Source organism: Lathyrus oleraceus, chromosome 5 (genome assembly GCF_024323335.1).
Source record: "Lathyrus oleraceus cultivar Zhongwan6 chromosome 5, CAAS_Psat_ZW6_1.0, whole genome shotgun sequence".
NCBI lineage: Eukaryota > Viridiplantae > Streptophyta > Magnoliopsida > Fabales > Fabaceae > Lathyrus > Lathyrus oleraceus.
Window position 1 is genome coordinate 246378219 of NC_066583.1, and position 15627 is coordinate 246393845.

A 15627-nucleotide genomic window follows, 5' to 3' on the forward strand; every position below is an offset into this window, starting at 1 on the left:
TCTTTGGGATCTTATGAATAATGGAGTAACACCAATTGGAGAGAATCCTACAGATGAACAAAAGGCTTCACACAAAGATTTAACGAAGAAAGATTAAAAATCTCTCTTTATAATCCATCCATATGTTGATCTAGACAACCTTGAGAAAGCTGGTGATCTATACTCAACAAAGGAAGCATGAGACATCCTGGAGAATTCATTTAGAGGCGTTGAGAAGGTGAAAGTGGTGAGGTTACAAACTCAAGAAAGAACGTATGAATTGCTTCATATGGAAGAAAGTGAAAACATCGTTGATTTCTTCACTAGGATAATAAGACAGGGGAATTAAATCTAGATGTGTGGAGAAGTGTTAACATCAAGATCAGTAGTTACAAAGATCTTGAGGTCATTTGCTCCCAAATTAGATCATGTTTTAGTAGTCATAGAAGAATCGAAGGATTTGTCAAGCATGACAAAAGAAGAGCTTCAAGGGATGCTTGAATCTCATGAATAAATAATAGATGGAAGATCTGTAAGTAAGACAAACAGTTATCTAGCTGCGCAGGTGCATTCAGCAAAGGAAAAGAAAGACAGAGGAGTATGGAATGGTAACAAAGGTAGAGGAAGATACAACAATTCAAATGATAGAGGAAACCAACAAGAAGTTAGTTCCTCAAATCAGTGACAATATTCAAACCAAAGTAATCACATAGGTGGTGTTGTAAGTAGTGACATATTCAGTGTTATAATTGCCAGAAGTGTGGACATTATGCAAGTCAATGTCAAGGAGGCAAGAAAGAAAATCAAGAAAGTGATACAAGACTTACAAAACACAAAGAATAAAAAGAAGAAGAGATGTTGCTAATGATCATAATGAAATATGAAGAAAGACTCAAGGACCAATGGTACTTGGACTTAGGCTTCTCATCACATATGACTGGAACGAAAGACTAGTTTGTCAACATGATTCGCTTGATGAAGAACAAGGTGAAATTCATAAATGATAATACCCTGACCACTGAAGGTATTAGTGATGTTCTAATTATGAGGAAAAACGGAAAAAGGTCAGTAATTTCCAATGTACTATATATACCAAGCATGAAAAGCAGTTTGCTCAGCATATGGCAACTGCTCGAGAAAAATTACAAAGTGTTGATCGAAGATAAGATGATGAGACTTCTCGACTCATGAGGTAGGTTAATCTTGAAGGAACCTATGTCTCATAACATAACCTTCAAGATTGAACTCAATGTGATGGAGCACAAGTTTTTATCAACTACAGCAAGAAGAGATGAATGGTTGTGGCACTACAGACTTGGCCATCTCAACATCAAAGACATAAAAAATTTGAAGAGAAGAAACATGGTTTCAGGATTACCAGAAATTGACATTCCAAATGAAGCGTGTGAAAAATGTGTTTAGGAAAAGCAACACAAGAATAACTTCAGCAAAGATGCAGGAAGCAAGTCGAAGGAAATTCTTGAAGTCATATATTTAAATGTGTGTGGCCCTATCCTGGTAGATTAGGTTGAAGGCAATAAATACTTTGTCACATTCATAAATGATTTCAATCGAAAATTGTGGACATACCTAATCAGGAAGAAAAATGATGTACTTGAGGTGTTCACAAAGTTTAAATATATGGTGGAAAGACAAAGCAGTCGAAAGCTCAAGACTCTGAAACCGATGGTGGAAGAGAATATGTGTCAAAATATTTCAATGAATTGTGTGAGAAAGAAGGGATTGTGCATGAGTTGGTTCCATCCCATACTCCACAAAAAATGGAATTATAGATAGGAAGAATAGAACCATCATGAACATGGTGAGGCGTATTCTAAGAGGCAAGCACTTGCCTAATAAGTTATGGGGTGAGGGTGTGTCGACTGCAACATACATCCTGAACATATGTCCAACTAAGAAGCTAGAAGGAATGATGCCAGAAGAATGTTAGTCTGGTGTCAAGCCTAGCTTAAAACATATGAAGGTGTTTGGATCTATACCACATAAACATGTGCCTAATCATTTTAGAAGGAAGCTTGATGACAAGTATAGCTAAGTGATACTTACATAGGATACAAAATATTTTAATCCTGAAACAAGCAAGTTATGATCAGAAGAGACGTGATCATATATGAGCTAAAGGGGTAAGATTGGAAAGACGATGTCAAGAAGGATTCAATAGGATTCTATATGATGAATCATCTAATGAAGCTGATAGAGAAGTTTGAAAAAAACAAGTCAGAGGTCAAGCAGGCATAAGCAGACCTCAAAGAACAAGAAACATGTCTGTCAGGTTGCAAGAATGTGTGATTATATCAGATGATGTGGTCGATGATGAAGGCTAAATTATCCATTATGCTTTCCATGCAGATAGTGAGCCAGTAAATATAACTGAGGCATTGAAGGACTTAAAATAGATGCATGAGATGAATGAAGAACTGAAGTCTATAGAAGTTAACAATACCTAGTCACTAGTCGAATTTCCACAAGGCAAGAAGGAAATTGATATGAAGTGGGTATATAAAGTGAAGATGAATCCAAAAGGAGAAGTAATCAGACACAAAGAAAGACTAGTAGCTAAAGGATTTCCCCAGAGATAAGGCATTGAATTTGATGAATCCTTTGCGCCAGTTGCGAGGGTCAAAATAATCAGGTTGATTGTTGGCCTAACAAACATGAACAAATGGTATGTGTATCAGATGGACGTGAAATGTGCATACCTGAATGGTCGTCTAGTTAAAGAGGTTTATGTAGCATAACTGATTGGGTTTGTGAAGTAAGGCAAGGAAAATAAGGTATACATGCTGCATCAAGCCTTATATGGACTTAAGCAAGCTCTAATAGCATGAAATAAGAAGACAAATGGCTTCCTAAGAGAGAAATAATTTGTGAAATGCACAACTGAGCATGGGGTATATGTCAGAAGAAGGATGAGTGAATTTCTTATACTATGTCTCTATATCGATGACCTCTTGATAACTGGCAGCTGCAAGAAGGAGATCAAAGACTTCAAAGGTGATTTGAGAAAGGAGTTAGAAATGGCTCACTTGGGAAATATTTCATACTTCTTGTGTATTGAATTCTACAAGAGTAGTAAAGGCCCAATGATGCTTCAAAGAAGATATGCAAGTGAATTACTCAAAAGATTTGAGATGGAAGAATGCAATGAAACTTTGACACCTACTGAACCAAGGCTGCAACCGTCGAAAGACTCAGATGAAGATGATGTTGATCTAACTAAGTATAAAAGACTCATTGGATCATTAAGATACATTTGTCTCAGAAGGCCCAATCTAGCATATAGTGCAAGTATTGTGAGTAGATTCATGCAGAATCCAAAGGTATCACACCTATCAGCCACAAAAAGGATACTAAGGTATCGTAGAGGAACTCTCGACTATGGAATTTTGTTTCCTGCAGAAGATGGAGGAAAAAATGCAAACTAGTGGGATACACCGACTCAAGTTGGTGTGGTGATGTTGAGGATAGATAATCCATAACTGGGATTGGGTTTATGTTAGGTGGTGCACCAGTCATTTCAAGTTCAAGAAAGGAACCAATGGTAGCGTTGTCATAATGTGAGACTGAGTACATAGTTGTCTTCCTTTGTGCGTGTCAAGCAACGTGGATTGTGAACCTGATCGAGGAGATTTCAGGAGAAAACGATGGAGTAATGACCATGAAGATCGTGAACATGTTTGCTATCAATCTGGCAAAGAACCCGATAGAACATGGAAGAAGCAAACACATCGAAATGAGGTTCCATTATCTTCGAGAGCAAGTAGCAAATCTGAAGCTAAACTTAAAACACTACAAAACTAAGAGTCAGATTGCAGATATCATGACGCATGTTGTGGAGGTCGAATTGTTCAAGAGATTAAGAAAAATAATGAATGTAGATAGCTTAGACACAATGGATTAGGTTGTGTATTAAATATGTATTTCTTTGTGTTAAGCATGTCTGTAAGACTCGACAGAGTCGAAACAAATTTATTCGATAATAGTCGAAGTAGATAATTTTTGAAGGAGTTAATCTCGACAAAGTTAAACTTAGCCTTTTTTAGTTGAATTAGCTAGAGATTATTTAGTGTGCAAGTAATATCATCTACAAATAGAGAGATACCCTACCATTGTAAAAAAAATTGAACAAGAGAAAGTTAGTTAGAATAAACATATAGAGAAACTCTACAGAGTTTGGTCCATCTTTATTTTCTCCCAAAATCCTAATTTCTGTTTTCTTACCCAATTCTCTTTCATGAATTTCTTTTCTTCTCAAATTATTGTGCGGCATAATCATCTTGCAACCAAGGTGCGGTTGAATCACTCAAGTGAAGAGTGATGAACGAGAAGAACGATCAATCAGAAAGATTGATTCTTATTCAGTCAAGATTGATTCGGATTATCTCCAAGAGTGGGGTTACACTAGTGCAGAAAGAAGATTTTACACCCGTTTTTTATACATATTACACCCGTTATGATAGGGTGTAAATTCAAAGGGTGAGATATGTATGAAGAATTTACACCCGTTTTAAAACGGGTGTAAAAAGAGAATATATTACACCCTATTTTAGATTTAAAAAAAGGGTGTAATTGGTAGATATATACATTAAATTTTAAGACATTTACACCCTATTTAATATAAAACGGGTGTAAATTGTCACCTATTACACCCTGTTTTAGATAAAAAAAGGTGTAATTGGTAGATATATACATTGAATTTTAGGACATTTACACCCTATTTAATATAAAACGGGTGTAAATTGTCACCTACATACATTGAAGTTAAACGAATTTACACCCTATTATAATTCAAACGGGTGTAAAATGACAAATATTTACACCCTATTTTTGATATATCAAATGTAAAATATCTTATAATTACATTTAATTTTAACACATTTACACCCTATTTTGTGTATGAAGGGTGTAAAATATCTCAATTTTTTTAAAAATATTTTATTTGAAATTTCATTAAACCAAATATTTTTATATATTCCTGGATATTCAATAAAAAACAAAAATAACCAAAACAAACATTTCTCTAATCTTTAGAATCTTGCACCAAGTCATACATCAACAAAAATTGTATTCATGTAAGAAAAAAATTCAACCACTTTGTTCATGTAACTTGTACCAATAAATCATTCATGGAACAAAAATATATCTATATATAAGTTTTTTTTAATCGCTTCTGTTTTGTCATTAAATCTTTCTTTTCCTGGTTCTCTTGCTCTTCAACCTTTTGCAAAAAGAATTGAGCCCAAAGTTGTCGGATGTGATCAATTGACTCTTTTTCATATGATGAGGTGTCTGTGAATATCTGCAAGTTCAAACATATAATAAATTAAACAACTACATGTTAAAACAATAATTTACATGTTTTTCATTAAATATATGTAATATAAAATACCTCATTGAATCTTTCAACAATACAAGCATCAATAATGTCAAACATATTTTTCATGACATAATATCCACATGCCCATCCGTTATCTTGTTGATGCCCCTGCATATAAACTCCTAGTTACATTAAAGCCACCAAAAACAACAACATCACAAACTTTTTTCCTTTTTCACAAAATTTGTACCAACACTAACTTTCTTCACTCGACATAGAAACACATACAATTTTAGTTGGTTCAGAGCATGTACAACTATAATTTTATCACCATAAGTGCAATTCAGTAATAAATATACTACATGTTTATAATGATAACTTACAAATATATCACTTGCAATTATAAAATCGGAATTTTCTTTTTCAATTTCGGCAGTTACCAAAAATAGAAAAGAAAATTACTAGTAAAATGTTACCTTCAAGTACTTCAGCAGAAACAAACATGAGAAGACCTGAACAGATGTACTGCAGCTCAGAGTATGGAATGATTACATGAAAGGCCGAGACTATGCCAATTAAAACCATGATTTCTGATGCCAACAAAATTTGCCTACAAATAGATCAATAGAAAGCTGTTATATCTTTAGCTTCTTAAGGATAATATTTCAATTTTCAACAAATTTAAGGTTCTAAATTGATCTTGCAAAAGAAATCTATATTGAAAATCATAATCACTTGGATCTTTATATTGCTTTGTCTATTGAAGTTCAAAATTTACTATCATGCATCTTACTACAAAATCTAGATAAGCTTCTAAGGGTGCAATCAAATGAGACATGAGTTTTTCTTATATGTTACCTGTCGTCAACCCAGTTGCTTACATAGCTTCCAACAATAATGTTTATAGGAAGAACTGTCAAACCAAGGCCAGCAAGAAAAATGGCAACTGTGCCAGTTGACCACTTAAAGTAGTATGTTGTGATGACACTAGATTCTGCTAGTAAAATCTCCATCACATATTTGAGCATGAAATATATCAATAATTGAACCTGAAGATGTTAAGTAAACTTGGTCAGGACCGTTTATCTTGAATTCAATTGGAACTTTGTGAATTGCAAGATCAAACAATTAGAACATAAATAACTTGCAAAACATCTAGTGGATTGATAGTATGACATTTAGAGTTGCTCACAAACCTTTACAGAAGGTGTAAGGAGTCTATATGCCGATCCAATTGAAGTGGCTGGCTGACGAGATTCCTCTGGAGCTTTACAGAATGAAAATAGTGCAAGGATATATTGCAGTCATAGATGATTTTCTATAATGATTAACAATGAGATGGCATGATACAGATTAACTATCTTGATAGATCACAATAGAAAAAGTAAAAGTCATCAGTAGAGGTACCAGCATTAGATTTCTGAGATTTATCTGTTTTACGGTCCTCTTCAAATTCACGAGAAGGTTCCACAAAAGAGATCCACAGCCATATTGAATAAATAAGCCAAGCAATAGTCATAACCCACCCTGGCAAAGTATCTTGATTAAATGTAACATTGTAAATCTTAAAATTCGTCTGCAGTAAGCCAGCTAATGCAGGACCACAGGCCATTCCAAGAGCGCTGGCACTAACAAAACCTGCCGATGCTTGTATGCGGATTTTCAAAGGCACACAATCACTGATGTAGCGCCGGTTTACGGCTCTGGCAGAACCAAATCTGCAGTTATAATACAAGTTTATAAACCAAATGAGGTCTTAATGTAATAATATTTATCTAAAGTGAAATGGTAAGATACAACATGAAAACCTATGCTCATCAAGTAATATTGAAAGCAAGTAAGAGGTAGAAGACTATTTACCCACAGCAAATTTAGAGAGTAACACTACAGCATGGTTTTGAAATAGAAAGTTCATGAAAGAGCAATTTGCCAAACAACTACTTACAAGCTATAAGCAGTACTTCATGATTAAAATTTCAAGTTTCATCAACTCATTACTGGAAATCAAAATGGTTACAAACTTATAACAATAAAACTCTAGCTTCATATCAGGCATTGGAAGTTTTACTGTAAAAAATAACCAAAGAAGACAGATGAAATTTGAACTAAATGACATAAAATGAGTTCTTTTTTGTGTGCTTTTATTCTTACCGTGACTATCGGAAGCAATGGACCAAAGATTTCCTCACTCATTATCAGAGAATCTTGTGGAACGTCTAATAAAATAGTTGGAGCAATCCTCCTGTAATTTGCTTGTGTCAAAATCCATTGAATTTCACTATCTTAAACTCAAAATAAGAAACAAGATGAGAGCTTACAATTTGCTTTCATCCTTTTCACCTCCATAAACAATCTTGCCAGAAACCTTATCGTCGTCCAAGAACTTTAACAAGCGAGCAAAGTGGTTAGAGTTCACAATGCGCGACAAATCGTTGGATTCTATTGGGTTCTTTCCAAAACAGTTTTCCAATTCAGTCTTTAACGCGTCTACCTGGAAATGAGAAGCACCAACCATTAGATACACACAGACAAAGATTTACAACTCTTGATTACACAAAGAAAATTTCATACCAATTTCGGAGCAAATTCTTTTGTTGTTATAAGATAATCAGGAGAAATGCAGGCTTGTCCATTGTTACAGCCCCATTTGCCAGAAATGATCCGTCTTGCAGCAACCTTGTGAATACAAACACGGTTTTAGTCAATAGATAAACTCAAACTAATCAACACAAACTCGGCCTTACTCAATACCTCTAAATTGACATTTGAATCAACAACAGTTGGAGATTTTCCTCCAAGTTCAAGAACAACTGGTGTAAGGTGTTTTGCAGCAGCAGCCATCACTATCCGTCCCACTTTTCCATTACCTGATATATTCAAGAATTACTTATGCTAGTACCATTTTTTGTTCAAAACTCGCAGCCATCCATGAAAAACAGATCAATAATAACAAACAAGACAAACCTGTGTAGAAAATTTTGTCCCACTTTTGTTGCAACAAGGCAGTAGTTTCATCCACCGCTCCTTCCACAACTCTTATAGACGAGTTATCCAAGTACTCCCCTAACAATTTCGCCAGCAGTGAAGATGAAGCCGGAGCAATTTCTGATGGTTTTAGAACCACAGCATTACCAGCTGCTATAGCTCCGACAACTGGATCAAGGGACAACACTAGAAAGACAAAGAATAATACTAATATTATATTCTTCATAGATCATCATCAAAGAAACAATAAGCTGAAAATATCAACTAAAAAACATTTTAATACTAACATATAGATTATTATCATATAAATTATCTATATGTTGTTTGTATAATTACAGATAAATTCAAATAAGTCAATCCAATCGGCTCAAGTCGACTTACAAAATGGATAGTTCCACGCGGAGATGACTAACACAACACCAAGTGGTTCAGGTATGATTTCAGCCGAAGACGGAAAAGTTGTGATTGAAGTTTTAGCCTGAAATAATTAAAGAAACTTCATATGATATATCAAATAAACTAACAATATATATAAGCAATATAAATGTAGAAATTAAAGTAAAAAATAACCTTTTCTGGTGTCATCCATTGTTTCAATTCCCTGAGCACGAGTTCACATGAGTTTTTAAACATACCAATCTGCAAAACAAAATCGCATCGGTTAATTAAGAGTTGAACAACACTTACTCTGTAATTGAGGAAGATAACTTTCATGATTTGAATTAACTTAAGCATGAAGATAACATTACCTCGTAGACGACCGTTTCGAGTGGCGGTTTAGCAAGGTCAGAACGAAGAGCATCAACGATTTCATCCTCTCGTTCAGCCATCATTTTCAAAAGAGCCTTCACCTGCGATATTCTCCATTCGTAACTTCGCGTCTTACCGGAACTGAAACTCACCCTCAGTTCCTTCACCAGCGACGACGCGGCTTCTCCGTCAAACACCATCTTTTTTCTGTGTGTGTGACTCGTCTCCCATTATTACTATTGTTTTGGAACATGAGAAGTCAGGGTTATATTTTAGGCGGTAATGATAAATTGTACTTAGGGATTCCTAAATTTACACCCTATTTTAATATAACGGGTTTAATATAAATTTAGTCATTTATATTGTTATAATTATACACCCTATTTTTAAATATAGGGTGTCTATTGTTATATTAATATTCCAAAATTTACACTCTATTTTAATATAACGGGTTTAATATAAATTTAGTCATTTATATTGTTATAATTATACACCCTATTTTTATATATAGGGTGTCTATTGTTATATATTAATATTAAAATTTATTATTTTTTTAAGAAAATTTAAGATTAAACAAATAAGAATAATAAAAGTTATTGTTTAAGGCACGAATATTTTATTTTTATTTTTAAATTTACACCCTTTTTTTGAATATCAGGTGTAATATAGAGTTGATAATAAATAATATTTGAATTTACACCCGTTATTTAAAAATAGGGTGTCTATTGTTACGTACTAAAATTCAAAATAAGACTTTATTTACAAAACTGCCACCGCATTTGCCTTTTACACCCGTTTTTTGTAAAACGGGTGTAAATTTACAAATTATATTATTCTTTTTGTACTAGTGTTAATTCCAACACTTTTAACTCTTATTTATTTATTTTATCTTTATTGGTCATATGTAGCTGGTTATCTACACCATGCATCATAAAATGGATTGACACTTCAAAAGTTTTAAAAATAAAGATAATTAAATATATTTCTAAATGTTTCAGATCTAGAAGATTTTAATTTGTCGTAATTTTTTGCTGCTTTTACTGTGACAAATTTCTGGGGGAAAAGGGGGAAAAATCTAAAATTCTAAAAGTACAATTATGTGTCTAGGGTTAGACATTATTTCATATTCATATTGAGAAAATTTAATATAATATTTTTGTCAATTTTTTAGATGAGAATTTTATTTCCGATGGGACTTTGGATTCAAGTTTAGATTGGATCTCTGGAATGAAAGATATTAGACTAAAGGATCTTCCAAGCTTCCTCAGAGTCACTGATCTTAATAATATTATGTTTGATTTTTTGGGTTCTGAGGCACGAAATTGCTTGACATCATCAACAATCATCATTAACACATTTGAAGAATTGGAAGGTGATGCCCTTGACACTCTTAGAGCCAAAAACCCAAACATATATACTATTGGCCCAATTCACTTGCTTTGTACGAAGTTTCCTGAGTATGAAAATGGTTTCATGCTAAGGGGTTCAAGTTTATGGAAAAATGACTCAGAATGCATACAATGGTTGAATAAATGGGAATCTTGTTCAGTCCTATACATTAATTATGGAAGTATAACTGTTATGACAAATTATCATTTGAAAGAGTTTGCTTGGGGAATAGCAAATAGCAAATTACCATTTTTATGGATAATGAGACCAGATGTAGTAATGGGAGAAGAGACTTCAACTTTGCCACAAGATTTTTTAGATGAAGTTAAGGATAGGGGATACATAACTAATTGGTGTTTTCAAGATCAAGTTCTTGATCACCCTTCAATTGGGGGATTTCTAACTCATTGTGGTTGGAATTCTACACTTGAAGCAATTTCTTCAAGTGTGCCTACAATTTGTTGGCCTTTCTTTGCTGAGCAACAAACTAATTGTAGGTATTTATGCAACACTTGGAAAATAGGAATGGAAATTAACCATGATGTGAAAAGGGATGAGATAACGAAACTTGTTATGAAAATGATGAAAGGAGAAGAAGGGAAAGAAATGAGACAAAAGAGTTTGGAGTGGAAGAAGAAAGCTATAGAGTCTACTGATTCAGGAGGATCTTCGTATGACAATTTTTATAAATTAATGAAAGAGGTTCTTCACCACAATGCTACTCATTTGATCATATAATAACTAGTGTTACCTTATATATATATTGTGTTATTAATTTTTGTTAATGGAACTCTTAATGAGCTTCAATCACTATATGCTTATTATTTTGAATTGTGTTATCCTATACCAATGTAGGAAATTATTGCCTCTTTTTCTTCTAAATGTTACAATTGTATTAACGAAGATAAAATAAAATATTGCGATTCATGTATTAACAAGGGTGATCATAAAGACTTTTTAGTTTATTTTTTATTTTTATTTTTATAATTGTATTAAAGTTTTCATAAATTTAGAAATAATGCACGATTTTTATTTTTCTTAAATGCTTGGATTGTTTTAGGGAAGAAAGTATGGTTCCATTAATAGAAGTTCTTTCAAGATTGATATTAATATCACAAACGAGTTATTACTAAAAGAGAAAGTACACGAGGTTGTTGTTGAACTAGAAAGTCAGCAAAAGTACCGGCAAATAACTTTTAATAAAAAAAAAATTTCTTCAAATTTTAGAGTTTAAACTATTAAACTAAAAAATTGCATGCAAGAAAATATTAAAAGAGAAAACTAATGGATAAAAATATGTAAAATAAATTGTGTTATAGATAGATTGTGTTATTGATCATGTAGTTTTTAATTAAAAGTTATGTAAAATGTGAGAAAAAATAACATCTATAAAATCAAGTTGATTTTTTGTGTGTGCAAAAACAACGTGTAAAATATCTCTTGTCAAATGAATGAAAAGCAATAGCTATGGCACAAACGATTAGGGTTTGCAAGTTTGAGATTAACCTCATAGCTTAATAAGATTATTTTGTGAGAGATCTGCATTGGAATAAAAAAATAATCAACCCGTCTCATTTTAGCCCGCTCTTTTATTAACCAGTTTAAAATGGAACGAGACAGGACAACTAGAAGTATAAGTTTGAAAACCTTAATACGTCTAGTTTTGTGGCAAGCCATATATGATGTCTAGAGTCAATGTGAATCATCTCTTGATTAGTCTCCTTGTATTGAGGGTCTCAAACCCTAGATATGAGCTTGATGGAGCATGGGAGAATACACACACTACCTACAAAAGCAATAAATTATATATTGACATATTTTTGGCATTTTTGTTAGTAAATAATAAGAAACAAAGTATGATACAATCAAATGTGTTTGGTGATCTCTCTCAATGCAGACCCAATGAATGAGGGGTAAGGAGGATGCCAAGGTGTGATCCCAAAGCCAATGCATATGATGAGATAGCATGAGGGATCTTGGGGTCAAAATTAGGGTCTTACAGATATGTAATTCGATAATTTTTTAAAATCAAAAGTAGATTTGTTTAATAGTAATACATCGTCTGGTCTAATGTAGTCTAAAAGATTGTGATAGACTACTGTAGCGTGTTTAGGACACCTGTTGTAGTTCATCCTCTTAACTGACAACTTAGATCGAAAAGATTGAAAATATATTAGTTACAATCAGTTTAAAATAAAGTCTAACAAATTAGAAGATTTAAGATAAACTTAGTTTGTTGCGTAGGGGAATGTGAATGGCTTCTCGTTGACTGGGGTGAGTGACAGTATTCTTGACCAACCTCATGGTTGTAGTAAATAGGTTCGAGAATAAAACGTATAATTTTTTTTGACATTTTTACACAACGAACTATATAGATGGGACAAAACAGTTGAACCCCAACTATATTTGCCTACTTTATTTATGTTTCGTAACAATGGTAAATACATAATGTTTACCGTATTACCAGTACTTTCATGAAGAAAAAAAATTATCAAATAGAATCATAATATAACAACGAGCTTTAATTATCTTTTCATACTCAGTAATTTCTTCGTTTAATGTTATACTTGAATAATCATGTTTAAGATATTTTAAATTAATACCTTGACCCCTAGGTTGACCCGAAGTCAGTCCCGTAGTTGTGTCTTCACACAAAGGGGCACCAAAAATTTCCCGCATATAGAGTTATCTTGGTTAACCGTACCATTTACGGCCTTACCATCGATAGATAGACCTAACAACAATTAGACATCCTCAAGTGTGACGATACACTCACCTGAAGGAAGGTGAAATGTGTGGGTCCCGGGTCTCCATATTTCGAACAAAGCAAGAATAAATTTATAGTCAACTGAGTATGATACTATGTTGAGTAAATTACCAAAACTACATCCTCAAAGATATGGTTCTACCAAAGGATCACGTGGTACATATTCATGTACACGACATCGAAATCTCTTTGGGTCCTAACAAAAGATAATTAAGAAATAAGTAAGAATAAGTTATAAATAATATAGACATTTTGTTAGGAAATAAGAATAAGTAATAACATACAAATGTCACAATATTTTCGATTGTTCCTCGATGTTTATCACCCATGGTCAATAGAGACATTTTGTTGAATGCGTTTGAGTATCTCTTGCTGATAGGTTGAGTTTTACATAAAGACTGATAAACATCAGTATTTATCGATGTGAAAGTAGGTTGAGGGTAAGTTGCATTCACGTGAAATTTTCTTTTACATGTGATGTATTTGAAAATGCGCCATTGGTAAGGGCATATAAATGTCTTTTTAGGGCACGCGACATTGGTAAGGGCGCACGTGTTTGTCCTTTTAGGGTAGGGGAATCATGTAGGGTGAATGCCTTGTCTTGTTATGACGCATGCATTATTTTCTAAGACCATGTGCCATTGGTAAGGGCACATGCGTTGGACAGTGAAAATGGAATCATGGTAGAGATTCGTTGTAGTCTGAACCCTAGGCTTATGCATGCAAGATTCTTCGTATAAGCCACTACAAGTAGCACCTAAGTTAAAACCATATAGCATGTGCCACACCATTTGGTGCATACCTTCATTTATGGATATTCACCATTAATCATATTTAACTGCATGGTAATACGTGATAAATGCACTCACCACCAAACACTAAACTTGCATCTTACAAAAATGTCTTCATCACCACATTACATGATCAATGTCCATACCAGTGGTGAAATATTTGAGTGTGCGTTATTCGGTTTTTGTTTTGGTAACACATAAGTAACTCGGTTTACAATAATTAGACGATCAAAGTTTTCACATTTGAAAAAAAGAATAGAAAAGAAATTGTAGTGTATTCAGGTGGCAACAACAACATTTTTCCAATCGCCTTTGCACTAGTTGAAAGGGAGACTGCTGGGGGATGGAGTTTTTTCCTAAAAAATCTTCGATTGCACATTGCTCCTCAACCTAACTTATGTTTGATCTCAGACAGACACACTTCAATTGTGAGTTCATATAAAAACATTGATAATGGCTGACAGGATCCTCCTTCGACGCATGTCTATTGCATTAGACATATCAATCAAAATTCCATGTGGGAGATCAAAGATAAAATGTTGCGGAAGAAGGTTGTCAATGCATGGTATGCATTAATAGAACCTTCTCTCAAACACTACTACAAAGACATCAGATTGTCAAACGCAGATGCAGTAAGGTAGATGGATAATATTCCATTGGAGAAGTGGACTAGGGCATACGACAACAATCAACGATGGGGCCACATGACAACAAATCTTGTGGAATAAATGAACTTTGTCTTCAAAGGCATCCAAAACCTATCGATAACCGCTTTAGTGCAAGCAACCTATTTTAGGCTAGGGGCGCTATTTGAGATCATACATTCCAAATGGAGTTCAGCATTACAATCTAGGTAGTTGTTCAACGATACTTCAATGATATTCATTAAAGAGAAAGCTGCCAAAGCTAACACACATGTGGTCACGATGTTTGACCGTACTAAAGATTGGTATAGTGTTGTTGAGTAAATGGATCACAATGAAGGCATGTCGAGGGGACACTATCGAGTGGAACTAGATAGAGGTTGGTGCGACTGTGGAAAGTTCCAAGCATTTTGTATGCCCCACTCCCATGTCATAGCAACATGTTCAATGGTTCAACAAGATCCTTCCAACTTACTATTCGACGTTTACAAAGTTATAAATCTTTGCAATGTTTACAAAATTAGCTTTTCGGTGGTAGCAAAAGAATATTACTGGCCTGTATATCAAGGGGACATTCTCTGACACAATGAAATAATGCGAAGAAAGAAAAAAGGGTTGCCCAAACAGCACCCGTATTCGAACCATAATGGATACGACAAACAAAATGGTTAGATTATGTAGTTCATAATGCTAGACCGGTCATACTCGTACAAATTGTCTCAGTGTTGGACCAAGCACAACAACATAATTTTAATTTTAGCTCTTTTGCTTTATATTAAAAACAACATTCATTTCATATGATAAGCAGAACAAATACAATAATTAAACAACAACACAAGCAACTACAACAAATAAACTAACATCACAAACAAATACAATACATAAGCAACATAAATATGCGATTACAATCATCAAAATAATTTTGTTAGAAGTATACATCATCATGTGAACGTCTCTGTCAGTTTTAACAATGACCCAGAAACG

At 33.8% G+C, this 15627-nt stretch overlaps 3 protein-coding genes across 3 annotated transcripts; 2 read left to right on the plus strand and 1 right to left on the minus strand.

Moving 5' to 3' along the window:
- Positions 1-2909: 2909 nt before the first annotated feature.
- On the plus strand, positions 2910-3425 carry LOC127080001 (uncharacterized mitochondrial protein AtMg00810-like). The gene has a single exon (XM_051020340.1). It carries the CDS (start codon positions 2910-2912, stop codon positions 3423-3425), a length of 516 nt encoding a protein of 171 aa, XP_050876297.1.
- Positions 3426-5143: 1718 nt separating this feature from the next.
- LOC127080002 (betaine aldehyde dehydrogenase, chloroplastic) lies at positions 5144-9258 on the minus strand. The gene is made up of 15 exons (XM_051020342.1): positions 9052-9258; positions 8873-8941; positions 8684-8780; positions 8282-8488; positions 8069-8184; positions 7889-7993; positions 7636-7808; positions 7386-7559; positions 6725-7035; positions 6514-6584; positions 6176-6366; positions 5794-5927; positions 5578-5675; positions 5390-5485; positions 5144-5299 (listed from the first exon to the last, which is right to left on the minus strand). The coding sequence occupies exons 1-15, from the start codon at positions 9250-9252 to the stop codon at positions 5144-5146; spliced, it is 2199 nt and encodes a 732-aa protein (XP_050876299.1). The 5' UTR covers positions 9253-9258.
- A 1021-nt stretch (positions 9259-10279) lies between these two features.
- Positions 10280-11179, plus strand: LOC127080004 (linamarin synthase 1). The gene has a single exon (XM_051020343.1). The coding sequence runs from the start codon at positions 10280-10282 to the stop codon at positions 11177-11179; it is 900 nt and encodes a 299-aa protein (XP_050876300.1).
- The last annotated feature ends 4448 nt before the right edge of the window (positions 11180-15627 follow it).